Source organism: Artibeus jamaicensis, unplaced genomic scaffold, assembly GCF_021234435.1.
Source record: "Artibeus jamaicensis isolate MK-2021 breed Jamaican fruit bat unplaced genomic scaffold, CSHL_Jam_final scaffold_474, whole genome shotgun sequence".
Lineage (NCBI taxonomy): Eukaryota > Metazoa > Chordata > Mammalia > Chiroptera > Phyllostomidae > Artibeus > Artibeus jamaicensis.
The window spans coordinates 49,558,717-49,575,385 of record NW_026522046.1 but is presented as its reverse complement, the minus strand read 5'-3'; the positions used below and the strand labels follow the sequence as shown (position 1 = coordinate 49,575,385).

Below are 16,669 nucleotides of genomic sequence, written 5' to 3'. Positions count from 1 at the left end.
CTGCCCATGTTCTCCTCCAGGACTTTGATGGTGTCGAGATTTATATTTAACTCTTTCATCCATCCTGAGTTTATTTTTGTGTGTGGTGTGTGTTGGTGTGATTTCCTAATAGTGAGCTTTTCTTTTATCCTCACATGAAACTCACTTGGTCCTGACGCATTGCTATTTCATACATCGCTACCTTCAATTTGTTCACAAGTTCCAGGGAGTTTTACACGTGTCTTAATTTTCTGCAAGTCTGAGTGAGAAATGCTGGCCTGTAGTTCTCCCTGCTGATGACATTATATTTTTTTTTGAAATATTGCAAAAAAATTACAGGTAATTTTATTATTCTCTGGAATAGAAAGAATTCACCAGTGAAACCACCTGACCTTAAACAGAATTTCTGAGACTTTTATCATGGATTTAATTTCTTCATGAGATACACAATGATGGATGCAGATTTTTTTCTTCTCAGGTCACTCTTCATAAATTTAAAATAACAATAAATATTTGAGGCCAAGAAAATGGTTTTTGCTTTTATTTCAGTTTATATTTTTGACATATTTTGAACATGCCCAAATGAGGAAGACTAAACAACAGTACAGCGGATGGCACACACCCATTTCCAAGAAGTTACAATGCTTAACATTTTCATATAATTCTTGTACTTTATTTTCTCAAGCGTTGTAAAAGAATTCACATGCAACCGGAAGTTCCTCCTTATTGCTTTGATTTGAAATTAACAATGTGATTTTCAAGGAATCATAAATTAAGAACGTTAAACTGAAGAAGTTTGATTATCATCACAGAGCCGTTTACCTTTAGACATAAAACCCCACATTTGGGTCGAGAAGAAAGGAGAGATGAAGAGGAGGAAGAGGAGGGAGAGATGCTGGAGAAGAAGAGGAAGAGGAGGAGGAGGAAGGGGTAAGAGAAGGCAGGAAGTAAGAAGAGGTAGAAATGCACACGCATCTAATTTATTGATAAACATCGACAACACAAGAGGAAACCAGCGGCGAGTGGACGATCGTGTTGACGCAGCCCAGGGATTGGTCGTGAGGAACCGGGCTGAGGCTCAGAACGGGCCGCCCCCAGCAGAGAAGTTCACTGTCAGACATCAGATCTGGAGAGACACTGCCCGGCTGGAACGTGATGATCCTCCCTCCTGCTCAGAGGTGGACCCCGAGGACCAGGGCTGAGCGATCACCAGCATCTAGGTTTCCGAGCCTCCCTGCCCTGCTTTTGGAAGCCGGGATGTCAGACCTCAGTGCAGAGATGCAGGCAGGAGGTGCAGGCTGCAGATGGGGGGGGCGTGGCTCTTGGGGGAAGGGGGCTGGCAGAAGTCCAAGTGCACACACTGGGGGTTGTCATGTGCTCACTCAGTAGAAGCCAGAAGACCAGTACCTTCCATAGCAGCAGGGGCGCCAGCAGCCACATCCATAGCTTCTGTAGCCACAGCCATAGCCCAGGCCACCGAAGGCACCGTAGCCGTAGCCCAGGCCTCCATAGTAGCTGCCATAGTAGCTCATGGTGTCAGTGGGGTGAGTGTGTCTGCTGCTCAAGACAGGATCCTAAGTGTGTCTGTCAGCAAGTGTGCAGGGGCACTTATAGACCCCACCCAGAGCATGTGATGCCTGGAGGGGCTGGGATTCCTTTGTGCCAGTCCGCATGTGACCTGTGACGGTGGAACTCTAAATGGTCCCTGTCCCATCACAAGGGCAGACCCACATGCTCATGAAAATAGTTTAGCTGCTTCAGCTTCCTCTTTGGCATGTGCCAGCGCAGGCCGCTCCGCTTTGATGGAGAGAAACGCTCCCTCTCCCACGTCTGTGCGTTCCACGCCCTGCACCGAACTGCTCGTGTGCCGGACAGGTCCCAGCATCTACACACGGTGGCGTTCCTGCTTCAATCAACCACTTCCTCCGCTCCTTCAGCTCCCACACCAATAAGGCCTCTCCACCTCCACCCACAGGTGTCTGTTCTGCCTGTGGATATTAAGCTCCTGCTCACCAAAATGCAAATTTATTTTTCAAGGGAGGACCGAAAAAAAGTGCCTCCATTGAAAACATATGAAAACATTTTAATTTTCTTAAAAAAGCAGGCATCTATGTTTTAGCCTTTGAATTCTAATAATCTGTGTAATATTTTTTGTCTTTACGCACCAGCTTTAGAACCTTTGGTCAAAACCTGGACAATGACTTTCAGAAGCTGATGGCACAGAGTCCATCCCAAAAGCAGGCTTATCAAGTAGCAGCCATTTCCGTCTGAATTCCCTCCCTGATAACCGGTTGTGTTTGAAGCCCCGAGATGGCGGAGTGCACCCCAACACTCGCCAGCCAGCAGCGTCCTGCTCTCTGCACCCTCCTCAGCGTCCCGGTCTGACCTCCGTTCCATTCCCACTATCACTTCCCCGCCTCCTCCTCCGTCCAGCCCCCTCCCTCGAACAGCCAGGTCCCACTGTGAGGGGAGTAGCGTCTCCCCACTCAGGCTTCCACTCTCCCATTCCACTCAATGCTCCTTTCTTTCTACCCCCTCGCCCCAGCCGCCACGAGAGCGTTCCTTCTGCTTCTGGAAGACCATTCTGTACCCACCTCTTCTCCGGAAATTTCTGACCCTCCCGGCTGGTCAGTTAATGCTTCATTAAGATCTCATTTTTGAAACAGGCACCAACACCTACAGCCTTCTGAACGTTAAAGGAATATCTTAAAATTGGGGACATCTTGAAGTGTTCCAGGTGCAGACGCAGTGGTGAAATGACCTGGGACCGAGGACTGTGTGTGAGGACATTTGGCTCTGACATCACAGACTTCACTGAGTTGGGGACCTGAGTCGGGGACTGAGATGAGGCGGGCCCAAGACCCGACGCATCTCCATGTCACACCTGACCCTTGACTCAGGCCACTAACAACTTAATTTACATGACTTTGAACATGCCGTTGAGTTTTTGTGAGATTTCCAAATATTTTTTTATCACAGATGAGTTTCCTCAGTGGCTGTTTCGGTTTGAAACGGCAACACAAGGAATGAAAGGGGGTTGTTGAACTAGGGTAGAAATCACAACACAGGCGCGGTGGCCATCGGTGCCACGACTGCGTGATGCTCTCTGACGGGCGCTGAGCAGCGCCCCTGTTCTGGGGCCGAGACCCACGGGTGACTGCGTCTCTCCATCCAGGTTCTGGTTAACTGTGTATCGTCCTAAAGAAACAACTGATACGTTCAGTTGATCAGCTGAGTTTTTTGCTGCCAGTGAGCTCACCTTTGAAGACGAGGGATCACAGATGACTCCGAGTGGATTCAACACATCACATCCGCTTAACTTGGTCCCATCGTGGGAGTGGACGGGGGTGCTCCGTGTCTGTCTGGGGTGTGAAAGGACGCATCTGCCTAGAGCAAAACGTGACAGTGTCACAGAACCGGTCTGTGGTCATTAGATGTGAAATAGTGATACTAAAATATTATACCTGCTCACGACAAGCCACTTGTCCGGTGGTGTCCCAAGTGAAAAAACAATCCAGATGGAAGAATCTGCTGGAAAATGGGAGGCGCGTGTTTCTCCGTGGAAGTGTAAGTTTCCCGCTCAGACGCAGCGTAGTGGCAACGATGAGCTTCCTGTTTCGTCCTTTGCACTTTGAAGGAGTTTCCTTTGAGGTGCTAGGTGACCTCGGATACTGGGGCGGAAAGAAGAGAATGTGCGTCACTCAGGATATGTAGTGGCCCGCTCCTGCATAAGGTGGAGACTTTTGGGACCCGCGACGGAGGTTTTCCTGTGACTCAGACACAAATCAGTAAAATGTGAGCATGCAGACACAGAAATGTATTGACTACATTACCCCAGGAGAGTCCCTGTGTGCTTTTTGCTTAGTCTGATTATGCTCGGAATTCTTTCTCTTTGCGCCTCCGCCGAACCTTCCCCGGGCCCGGAAGGCACTGGCCGCTGAGAGGACGGGACGATTCCGGACACAAGCGCTCGATGGTCACGGCTCCTTCGACGCAGCCACAGCTTCGTCCTCCTCCTGCAAAAGTTCTGTGAGGAGCAAGTGACACGAGATGGCCAGCTTTGTTTCTCCTCTCCTCTCATTGTGTAAACCGATCCAAATCCTTCTAACAAAAACCCATGATCGCAAGGGTTGAGTTCTAACGTGATTCGTGTTTCACCTGGAAGTCCCACTACAGCAGAAACTGAGACGTAGGGGATCATAGACTTTAAAATCTGACTGAGACAACGAAAACGTTCACGAAAACACAATAAGTGGCAGTTAGCCCAGCAGAGGAAGCGAATCCCCATAAGCCCAACTACAAAATCGTGGCTGTTCATGGACCTGTGAGAAGAACTTGCCAGATGGTGCTGAGACTCACAAACAAACCCTGAAAGGCGTCTCAGGGCGAGCGCGGTACAGGGTGCGGACACCCTTTCTGCTCTGCTCCCCGGGCTGCTTGCAGTGCCCCACGTGGGCCCCAGGGGGCAGCACTGCGCAGTCCTCGCCGCAGCGGACTTCACCAACCCAAACCGAAACTTCACCGCAGACCATCACCTGTGCCATTCACGTTTTCGAAGGCAGTGTGTTGGGTCGCACCTCTCCAATGTTCTGTTATGTGACACACGAACAACAAAATGCTTGCATTCGGCGATTGGTTGTTCATTGAAATTCCACGTTTTTATTTTTTTACTTTATTATTATTTTTTATTGTTCTTCAGCTGGAGTTGTCCCATTTTTCCCCGTTCCTCTCTCCTGCCCCACCTCCCACAGTCAGTCCCCACCCCTCTGTCCACGCCCATGACTCTTCTATTAAGTTCCGTTAAAAATAAAACAAAACTAAGAACTGATTAGATGACTGTCACCCAGTGAAGCAGAGAGTGAGTCCACTTCTTGGTACCCAGGTGTTTACTCTCCACCTGTAGCTGCTCAAGGGGTCACAGTCAGGAGGATGATGACGATACAGGGGGAAAAAAGACACTTTCAAACGTCAGAAAAGACAGAAGGGAAAGAGAAGAAAACCCAGCGATACATGTCCCTTGTGCCCTGCGCGTGTGAGCCCTGTCAGGACGGGTGTGCCCCGGTTCAATCAGTGTTGATGCCCCCTCACACCCACCAAACTCAATCAGGCGTCTGGGGGTGTGGGGGTGGCCTCTGGGGCCCGGGGGTGAGACCAGGCTGGAGAGAGACAGGTCCCCACTGACCTTCCTGTGCAGGAGCTGGGGGGGGGGGGTCGCGAAAACGCAGGCACCGCGTCACGGTGACTTCTCGGAGAGCGGTCCAAGGGTGTCTCCGACGGGGTGGACTTCTGCAGAGTGTGGACATGTGCAGAGCTCGTCGCCGCCGCAGGAGGAGAAACCCGAGTGGGTGTTGGTGGGTGTCTGCACAAGACACCAGCAGAACGTTCGCTCCTCCACGGCTGCCCGGGCGGCGGCCACTGCGGAGCACCTGCCGCTTCGTGACCAGAGGCGTGTTTGGAGTTTGGAGTCCCTTCGAGGAGACGCTGCTACGTAATTGTGGCGGTTTTTCTAAAAAAAATCGCAGCCTACTTTGTGCCACCGTCTTGTTCCACGATCTCAGTTCCGTTCTGCTCCGTGGGTGGTGTGGCCCCGTGCTCAGCGGCCAGTCAGTCAAAGCGTCGGCACCCACCCGCCCCACGCAGGGCCAGCACAACAGAAGTGCGCTCACCTGACTCTCCGAAGGCCCTCTTAGTATCAACCGAGATGGAAGTCAAATGTACTGGTTCTTGTACTAAAATCTACTCAGAAGGCTCGGAAGAAGTCAACGAATCCCTCAAAATAAAATGTTTACTCCCTCCGATGGCCGGGCCCGTTCAAAGGGAGACACACGAACGTTGAAAAAGAGGAAGCAAGGTCCCCATCTTTGCCATCAGAGTCATCGGGAGAAGGCACATTAAAACCACAAAAAGAACACCACTCACCCACTGGAAGCGTTGCTATGAAATAAAGTGTTTTCCTCACTCAGTGGACGATGATTGAGATTAATGGTAATTTACATAAAATTTTCTCTCACTAATTGGATTTACATAAAATTTCTAATATAAAACTGTTTCTAACCTTACTGTGATCGTTAATATAACGTCTCCCCTGGAATAAAGGCCTCGTGCTGGAGTCAGAGAAAAGTCGAAGGTGTGGTGCCTAGTACCACACATCCGAAGATTATGTTAACAGGCTTAATTTGAAGCAAAATTTTGAAAGTGGAAGTAGCAGCAGTTTGGGGAAGAAGCCGCCCCCCAGATCCCTGGCCGATGGGAAGGTTGAGCAGCCCGGGCGCCCCCAACAACCCCTGCGGCCGAAGTAGAGTCGGCTGCGGGGGCGACAGAGGGTCCGAGAGGCCGGGCTCCGAGTCCCAAGCGAGGCTCCGCGCGGCTCCCTGGGGTGGCCCCCCAGGGGCCCAGACTGGGGTGGGTGGGACCGCGTCCACCTGGCCAAAGCCATTCAACCCGCAATGCGGACTGTTCACAACCAGAGTCAGGGCACGGACGCCTCACCTTTCTCCTTCCCACCCTTGCTCTTAACTTCACTGTGATGCCACATATAAAAATATTATGTAATATAATATTCTATGTAGTGCATATGTCCTGAATTTATAGAAAATATATAGTATTTTTGGACAATAAGAGATAAAGAACACCCAGTTCTTTCTGTTAAAGAATTTACTCTTCGGGCAAATAAATAGAAAGGGAGGTGTATTTTACGTGCGTGATGACCCCATAGTGTCACAGCTGGGGTTGGATCTAAAGTCATGCATTTTGAGGTGCCACATGGAACTATTTCGGTGCCGTGAGGGTGGGCGCGGCGAGTGTCCCCAGCGTCCCGCTCTCCTGGGCCAGCGCCAGCTGGGGCGTGAGCACGGCAAGTGCTGCAAGAAAACCGGGGAGCTGGTCACACGGGTCATTCTTACCCGGAGGGCGGAGCCAGCCACGCTCCGGTAAACGTGACCGCAGGTGTGGCGGGCCTTTCCGAAGGAGTGAATAGGGGCCCACGGGTGGGAGGGAAAAAGGAAACAGGCCCTTTGCCACTGCGCCAGCGTCCGCGGCGCGCGGTAGGGACACGGCAGCACGTGGCGGGGGTGCAGAGTGGGGTCGGACGCTGCCGGACTGGCGGGGCGCTGGGGTCGGCGTAAGAGGGGGCAACAGGCGGTCTGCCTCTGAGGACCCGAGATGCCTGTGGAGAAAAGCTTTTCTCTTCGCACGGCGGGCGTGCCCGTGGGGCCCAGGGGAGCCGCCGGGCTCACGGAGCCGCAGGTCAGGGGGTCGGGTAAACCCCGGGTGAGGCTGGGACGCGGGCAGTCCAGCCTGGGCGGCAGTCAGGGCCCCACCTCTGCGATGAAGCCCCGACGGATGCGTGAATGGAGGGCACGACGAACAGAGGACTGGGTGTGACGGAGAGAAGCGCCGACTCAGAGTCACCTCTCAGTTTCAGGGCGTGTGAGGTGAGGACCCTCGCGTCTCAGAAGTGGGTCTGCACCTGCCCCAGTGCTGCGGTGACCCGAACGCGGGCACAGACCCCTCGGGGTCCGTCCCTGGGGAGCGGAAGCAGCGTCTCTCAGGCAGGTCGCCCGCGTGTGAAGGATAAAAATCAGTCGGAGAAGTGACACCGCTTTCGCCATGAGCTCGGCAAACAGCCGGTCTCAGCAGCAAAGGCCCCTGGGGACCCACCCCCTCCCCCGGCCGAGTCTCGCTCACTTCTCGGGGCGAAGAGAGCGGACATCCCAGCAGACTCTGCCTAGCGTGGACGAAGGGCGAAATCCGTACCTGGCAGAAGTATCTGAACGTCTGTGGTCCTGTGGGTGCCGTGTAAAAACGGGGCATCGATTCAGCGAACTGTAAATAAGTAAATAGTCCCCTGAATGGGTCATATCCTTAAATGAGCTGTGAGAGTCATTTCTAAGAAAACAGGAATAAAAGGGAAAATGTTCCACACGAAAATATTTTTCTTGGCAACATACTAATGAATGTTGGAGAAAAAAAATTTATTGCTTTGAACAGTTGAAAGAAATGAAGATGAGTATTTAACGTTCACCAAGAAAGTATATTCAAGAGCAAGTCCAGAAAAACCACAGGAGAAAAAGAAAAGACTGCAAACCATCTCCCAGAGAAGCCGGCGGCGTCTGAGCAGCGCAGCGGGCAATGGGGGTGCTCCCGGGGCCGCAGTGCCGAAGGGCCACTGTCACGGTCTCACAACAGGGGCTGTTGCCGCCCCGCAGTTCTGGAGGCCGCAGCCCCGAATCGCGACCCTCCCAAGGCAGCGCTTCCTCTGCAGAGGGAGGAGCTGTCCTGCCCGTCCCACCCGCTGCCGGCTCTGCTGGCCTCAGCTGCGTGTCCCCAGTCCTGCCTTTGCCGTCACAGGGTGCACCCCTCTGTGCCTCCACACCCCGCCCCTCTGTGAGTGTTTGTCTCTGTCCAAATCCCCCACCTTACTCGCACCCCAGGCCTCCGGCGTAACCATATTAGTGAGGCCCGCCCCAAGGGCTTCATGGAGACCCTCTCTCCACACGATTAAATCTGCAAAGGCCCAGTTTCCAAACAGTCGCATCCACAGGCGTGTGGGGTCACATCTTACAGGTGGGTGGTGAATATTTTGCGTTTAATGTTACTTTATTCAGATCGTATAGTCACTAGAGGATCGAACAGGAACAGGGGATTCAGCATCAGACTTGATCTGTCTCCCAATTCTCTCCACGATTCTAAGCATCTGTTCCTGTAACTGGAAGACCCGTGAGGAGAGGAAACGACGCCTTTGATTCAGATGGATTCTGTTTAAACCGGCAATGACAGGGTCGTTTGTGACCCACTGTCAGAGAGCGGTGGGTCTAATCTGCGTCCTCTCGTGAACACGCTGGCCGGCCGAGCAGCCGCGGCAGCGCAGCGCCGATAAACGCGGCCGCCCCCCCCGCCCCCGCAGTTGGGAGCCGCTGTCAGGGGCCTGCGGGGCTGTGAGTCACAGGAAACGGAAACTAGGATGCAGGTTCGGGGTCCACACGAATAGTCAGGTTTTCTTCACCAATTGTTTGCAGACAGGACCCCATCTCCAAGACTCATTTCATTATAAAAGTATCACCAAAACCAGGACCTGAATTGTGCGTGGGGTGTTGATCATTAGCACCGTATAAACAACACAAAACAGCAGTTTCACTGCCGATGGTCAAGGAGACCCGTATTCCCCGTCACGCCACAAAACACGCTGCTTCACGATGGTCTCGGCCCATCAGCAACCAGCGTGCTTGCCGGGCCGGCCCCAGTGGGTCTTAGAATCGCAAGATGCCCTTGGCAGTAACCATCAGGAAACTTGGAGGAAAGATGCAGGTTTATTGCTGACGAGCCCTGGAAATGACACAGGACACCCAGGCCCGCACAGCAGGGGCCGCTGGCTGAGTGCCGGTGGTGGGGAAAGAGCAGGGAGGGGCCCGAGGCTCTGCTTTTGCCAGGGTCAAGGGTTAAGGCCAAGGGTTACTTGGACTCACTCTTTTGGTGAATTAAAATCACAAGAGCAGGAAATTAAAATGCAGGGAGAGAGGATGCAGGGAACGTCTTAACGAACCTCAAGCAGCCCAGTCCACAAATTCGGAGGTGCAAACAGTCTTCAGTCCATGTGCAGTAACGATGAAAATAAAGGAAAAACACAAAGCACTCAGCTGACAATCCCTGCCCCCACCCCCACACAAACCAACCAACTGGAGGAGCAGGGGAAAACTCTCATGAAGCACTTCGCTTTGAATTAAATATTAAAAAGTTAAATGTTCAAGAAATACAAAGACATAATACAAGATGAAAAACTGATAAAAAGTAAGAGAAAACGATACAATCATATCAAAAGAAGACCAAGTTCTAAAACGCCTACGAAAGCCTGGATTCGAGTGAAACAGAAGATGATATTGAGGAGAAGCAGAGAGAAAATAAAACCAGTGAAGCTGCGGGTAACAGAAATAAAAAGCGGTGAAGTGGGTGAAGCGGGAGGCAGACAGACACCCCGCTGGTGAGACCGAGGGCAAACAGACCCCCTCACCCGTTGCTGGTGGGCACACAGGTCGGCAACACACAGATGGGGCAAGTCGTCGGTAGAATGACGCCCCCACAAGGTCCAGGCCTGCGTCCCCATAGCCTGAGTCTGTTAGCTGTACATGGGCCACGTGACTGTGGTGACGGACTTGAGGTGGGGGGTTGTCCTGTCCCCTGGGTCCTTAACAACGGAGAACCTTTGCCGCTACAGAGAACCAGGGAGATGCACACAGGAGACGGGTCTCATCTGGCGCCGCTGGCTTTGAGACTGAGGAGGGGCAGGGGCCACGCAATGTGGGCAGCTTCTGGGGGCTGGATGGCCGAGGAAGCAGGCTCTGGCCAGAGCCTCCCCGGTCTGTGCGGGGCTGCGACTGGAGGTCGGCAAGATGGCAAGTATGGATGTTTAAGCCACCGAGACTGTAGTGATTTATTCCAGCAGCCACAGAGACTAACACACACAATAATTGGCCACAACTGCAAATTCCAAACCTGTGAATCCCGATGCCTCCCGGAGTTTACCCTGAAAATGCGTCTCTAGCAACATGCACGAGGGAACTCACTGCCCGTCATTTGTGATCGCAAACGATGAGGAACTGCGGCTCTCACGCCTGAGAGGATGGGTCACCAATTAATAGACTACGTTCCACCATTATTGTCATCACTACCACCCCGTTTTATTTCTGGGCGGCGGGAGCCGTTAGGCACCGTGGGGCAATGGCGCGTGGAAGTGATGGAAGGAGAGGCCGGCGTCTTCTTCCGCTCGGGCGCGGAGCACCGGTCACTTCACCCCCAGGGAGCAGGCTGGCTGCGGGTCTCCCCTCTGGTCGGGTTGCGGGGCTCCAGCCATTCCTGGTTTCCGCTCCAGCAGGCAGAGCGCTTGGACCCCGTCGCTTCAGTCCTCACGGCAGGGAAAGCGAAGGGAAGAAATGATGTCATCGCACCCGCTGGGCAGCGGGGTTCGAGCGAGTCTGCGCCCTGCGTCTGCAAGGAGGGAGTCTGGGGTCGCACACCTGCGTCCTGGCTAAGGTGGACCAAAAGAGACCCACGGGTGGCGACTTGGGCAAACTTCCGGAGGCTGAGGGTGTGAGGATTGCAGAGCCCTGGAGGCCAAGGCCGCAGGGGCATGACACTCATCAGAATATAAAACATCCAGGCCTTTTCCTCGATGGAGGCCTCCTCACCAGGGACCCAGGCCTCCGAGAGCTTCATTGCGCCCCTCGAGAAGGGAGCTCCGCCCACCCCAGCCCCTCCAGCCACCCCCCAAATCTCACTGAGAGGAGGAGACACAGAAAGACCACGGGAATGGCGTCCCAGTGAACACCCGGGAGACGGGAGGCGGGACCACTGGAGAAGCACTGGGACGTCGGCCGAGGGACACAAGGCCACCAAAGATGAGACTCGACTGTAAGGTAACAATCCTCCCACCGTGGGGGTGCCGGTGTCGTGGGGGGTCACATCTTAGGGACTGGGGAGATACGGGCTCTCCCTGCAGGAGAGGGCGCCCTAACCACCGAGGGGGAGGGAGCAGGCCGGCCCACAGCCCCCGCCTCACCGGTGACAAACCCTCGCACGGCACGGCCGGCTGCCGCGTCACTGCCCAGCGCCCGACAAGAAGCGCGTCTGGCCTTCAACACCCACGGGAACGTAAATGTTTGTATTTGTGAAATGCCAAAAGGCAAGAAAAAACACTCAGCAATAAATCACCAGAACTAAACTCAGACACAAGGACATTGGAATTAACAGGACGAACACTCACAATAATCCGTGGGCGTGTGCTCTTTGGCATTCACTCGGCCAACGTAGCGGCTCGTGTTTCTAGTTTCCTGGTGGGGGGGCCTCCCTTCCACCCTCACCTGACACTCACCTGGTCCCGACGTGTTGCCTACTTCATGCATCGCTACATTCGATTTGTTGGTATGTTCTCGGGAGTGTTCACATGTCTTCCTTTTGCACACATCTTAGTGAGAAACGCTGGCCTGTAGTTCTCCCTGCTGGATGACATTATGTTTTTCTTTTGAGAGATTGTAAAAAGAAATTACAGGTGTTTCTATTATTCTCTAGAACAGAAAGAATTCACCAGCGAAACCATCTGACCTTAAACAGGATTTCTGAGATCTCTATCGTGGATTTCATTTCTACATGAGATACACAACGATGGATGCGGACTTTTTTCTTCTCAGGTCACTCTTCATAAATTTAAAATAATAATAAAGATTCGAGGCCAAGAAAATGGTTTTTCCTTTTATTTCAGATTTTTTCCAACATATTTCGAACATGCCCAAATGAGGAAGACTGAACAGTCCAGCCGATGGCACACACCCATTTCCCAGAAGTTACAGTGCTTAACATTTTCATATAATTCTTGTACTTTATTTTCTCAAGGGTTCTAAAATAGTTCACATGCAACCTGAAGTTCCTCCCTATTGCTTTGATTTGAAATTACCAATGTGATTTCCAAGGAATCATAGATGAAAATGTTAAACTGAAGTTTGATTATCGTCACAGAGCTGTTTACCTTTAGACATAAAACCCCACATTTGGGTCGAGAAGAAAGGAGAGATGAGGAGGAGGAAGAGGAGGGAGAGATGCTGGAGAAGAAGAGGAAGAGGAGGAGGAGGAAGGTGAAAGAGAAGGCAGGAAGTAAGAAGAAGAGGTAGAAATGCACACGCATCTAATTTATTGATAAACATCGGCAACACAAGAAGAAACCAGTGGCGAGTGGACGATCGTGTTGACGCAGCCCAGGGATTGGTCGTGAGGAACGGGGCTGAGGCTCAGAACAGGCCGCCCCCAGCAGAGAAGTTCACTGTCAGACGTCATTTCTGGAGAGACGCTTTCAGCTGGAACATGATGACCCTCCCTCCTGCTCAGAGGTGGACCCCGAGGACCAGGGCTGAGCGATCGCCAGCATCCAGGTCCCCGAGCCTCCCTGCCCAGGTTTTGGGAGCCGGGATGTCAGACCTCAGTGCAGAGATGCAGGCAGGAGGTGCAGGCTACAGGTGGGGGCTGGGCTTCTGGGGGCAGCGGGCTGGCAGAAGTGAGTGGGCTGCTCACTCAGTAGAAGCCAGAAGACCAGTACCTTCCATAGCAGCAGGGGCGCCAGCAGCCACATCCATAGCCTCTGTAGCCACAGCCGTAGCCCAGGCCACCAAAGCCACCATAGCCATAGCCCAGGCCACCAAAGCCTCCATAGCCGTAGCCCAGGCCTCCATAGTAGCTGCCGTAGTAGCTCATGGTGTCAGTGGGGTGAGTGTGTCTGCTGCTCAAGACAAGATCCTGAGTGTGTCTGTCAGCGAGTGTGCAGGGGCACTTATATACCCTGTGCAGAGCGTGCGGTCAAACACGTGCCTCCTTCACTGCGTCTTTTGGGGCCATCTCAGCTGATGCAATCCCAGCATCTGAGGGTGACGTCTCCATTCTCATTAAAGTGTCTCTGCTCACACCGGTGCCCTTAAACGTATCGCATCTCTTTTATGAGAAGAATTTGCTTCATCTTCAAAGCCTGGACATACCAGGCTGCTGGTGTTCCTCCTGGCTGAGCGCATTGCGTAACACGCTGGCACATTCGAGAGCTGAGTTTTAAAACTGAGTATTGCCTCACCTGTGGGTTTCCTTGTGTTGTTGTGCCGCACTGAGGGGTAAATGAAACGCCGCCCAAATCCAGGTGAGAATGAATCCCGTGCTTTCAAATGCACCGACACTTCTGGGTGTGGCTGCTTTTCACAGCCCAGACCCGGGAGAGGCTGAAGACCCCCACCCGCCGCCCCCTGTGAACACGCAGACAGAACTTCGGGAGGAAATGTGGAAACACAACCGTCCTTTTCTGTTATTCAGTAACATTGTCAATCACCAACAATATCCTCTTTTTGATTTTACATACTAGTTTGGAAAATAAAAAGTATTCGGACCAATATCATGGGGTGATCAAGTTCAGATCTGAAAGGCAGGTTACAGTGATCAAGCATCTATTTTAAAGCAGCCTACAAACTGTTCCAAACCCTGTTCCCACATCCTCAGTCCTGGCTGGCACATGCCCTGTTCACCACGTGCGCCACCAAAAGTGCAGAGCACACTGCTCCCCGTGGTCCCGAGGGCCCAGTCCTGCCCCCCCCCACCCAGGACCCGGAGACCAGCCCTGGAATTCAGTCTGTTCCCACGTGTCCCTGGGCCCCTCCTGCCCTCACAGGCTGGGGACAAGGGCTGGCAAAGAACCAGCTGCACTTTCTCTGGGCCTTGAGGGCTTCTCTGTCACCCCTGCGGACACATGGTCACATATGCCTCCCCTCCCACCGCAGTCCTGCCACCTCCGCGTCCTCTTCCCCTGTTGTGTGCTCATTTGCTGCTTTCCAAAAATAGTGAACTAGTCTACTCAAATATTAAATGTTCACCTGGATCTTCGATGTCGAAGTACATGTCATCTCCCGGGGCGGGCTCACCTGGGCGCCCGGACCTCCGGGGCCGCGCTCTCCCGAGAGAGCAAAGCGCCATCCAGGCCGTGAGGCTGTGATGCAGGACCTGCCCTGCACTGGGCAGAGGCCCCCAGAGCAGTGATTTCCCATCGCGATGGTCCGGTCTCTCTGCGGCACCGCGGGAGGGCGAACGCCTTATCCAAGGAGCTCTGGCCGCTGTTCTCCTTCCTGGAGCCTTCCCTGTGCTCAGGGAGACAGCCTGTCCGCCATTAAAACACACGACAGTTTTCATCGGGATCCAGCAGATTAAGAAGAATACAGGGGTGGGCAAAAGTAGGTCGACAGTAATAACCATCAGGAATGTAGCAACTCATAACTAATGATTCCAGAATGAACCGTGTTCTGCATACTCGCAACTGAAGACCTGCTCTTGCTCTGGTGGTTAGTTATCGGGTGGACTCCAGTTCTTGTCGGGCCCGGGCATCTCGGAGCTGACCCACAGCAGTGCGTGGACACCCCCAGGGTCCGCCTCTCACCCTCCCCCCCCACCTGACAGAGCAAATCTGTCCTTAGGTTTAGTGAACAAGTCTCAGTGTTTGAAATCCTTCCTAATGTTTTATGGCACTTGAACTCCACATTGTTTAGTAGTCTGTTTTTTGCTGGTCCTGCTAAGCTAGAAATTAATAGATTAAAGATTATAAATAACCACGAGCACTGCTCTGCAAAGCCAGGGGATGAACACAAGGGCAGGAGGATCCTTGGTGCTCGGCACTGATGTCCCCATGGTGTGGGGACAGACCCACAACCAAACTGCAGCCCTGTCTGTCCAGGAGGAATCCGGGTGGGATACACAGTGAATGGGGCCACAATGTCATTAAACAAATAGACGACTAAAGCCACGGTGCCACTTAAACGAAGGGTAATTTGTTGCAAAGGGAAAAGAAAATGTGCCCGTGGTGACCGTACACAGTGAGGGATCTGGAGACGCAGCACCGAGCAGACGTGAGACCACGGGTGGTCTGGAGACCCACGATGCTCAAGCTGTTTGATCCGGGCTCCACCCCGCTCACCTTGCTTCTTGCAGATTCTGGATAATTTGACTAATTGTCTCAGAGCCTCAGACCAGGGGCTCCCAGGATGGCATTTCAGTGCAAACTGGAGAATCTGCCTTCTGCACGGGGCTGCGGAGCAGACTCACACCCACCCTCACACTGAAGGCAGAGGTCTGCCTGGTGCCAAGCACCCAACAACCAACATCTGACTTTCAGCCACAACAAGAATGGAAACTTTCATGTTATTTTATGAAAAGCCAAAAGGCAAGAAAAAACACTCAGCAATAAATCACCAGAGCCAGACTCATGTGTAACAGGACATTGGAATTAACAGGCTGAGAGCTTAAAACAATCTGTGGATAGATTCTATTAGGGCGTTTATTCAAGTAAATGTTAACTTATATTTGTGATTTTATCCACTTATGTTTTTATTGTTGCTCAATTACATTTGTCCCCATTTTCTCCCCATTACGCTCCCCTTCCTTACCCACTATTCATCCCCCAGTTCCCAACTCAGTCCTGCCCCCCACACCTGTTGTCTTTGTCCCTGGGTCCTTCATACATGTTCCTTCAGGACCCTTCCCCTTCTTTGCCCCAGTCTTCTCTCCCACCTCCCCTGTGGTTACTGTCATTTGTTCTTAATTTCAATGTCTCTGGTTATATTGTGTTTGCTTGTTTGTTTTGTTGATTAGGTTCCTGTAAAAGGTGAGATCATGTGGTATTTGTCTTTTACCACCTGGCTTCTTTCACTTAGCATGGTGCTCTCCAGTTCCACCCATACTCTCACAAAGGGTAGAAGCTCCTTCTTTCTTTCTGCTGCATAGAATTCCATTGTGTAAATGGACCATTGTTTTTTTTTTATCCACTCATTTACTGTTGGGCACTTACGTTGCTTCCAGCACTTGCGTATTATAAATTGTGCTGCTATGAACATTGGGTGCATAGAATCTTTAGAATAGATGTTTCAGTTTTCCTAGGGTATAATCTCAGAAGTAGAATTGCTGGGTCAAATGGCCGTTCCATTTATACTTTTCTGAGGAAACTCCACACTGTTTTCCACAGTGGCTGCACCAGTCTTCATTCCCACCAACACTGCACCTGGCTTCCCTTTTCTCCACAGCCCCTCCAACCCTTGTTGTTTGTTGATTTGTTCACGATGGCCATTCTCATTGTGCTTTTAATCAGCATCTCTCTGATGGCCAGTGATGCTGAGCATCCTGTCACATCTCT

The 16,669-nt window shown here is 52.3% G+C and overlaps 1 protein-coding gene across 1 annotated transcript; it reads right to left on the bottom strand.

Annotated features, from left to right (window-relative positions):
• Window positions 1-13,032: 13,032 nt before the first annotated feature.
• Window positions 13,033-13,212, bottom strand: LOC119061008 (keratin-associated protein 19-7-like). The gene has a single exon (XM_037161382.2). It carries the CDS (start codon window positions 13,210-13,212, stop codon window positions 13,033-13,035), a length of 180 nt encoding a protein of 59 aa, XP_037017277.2.
• Window positions 13,213-16,669: the final 3,457 nt, after the last annotated feature.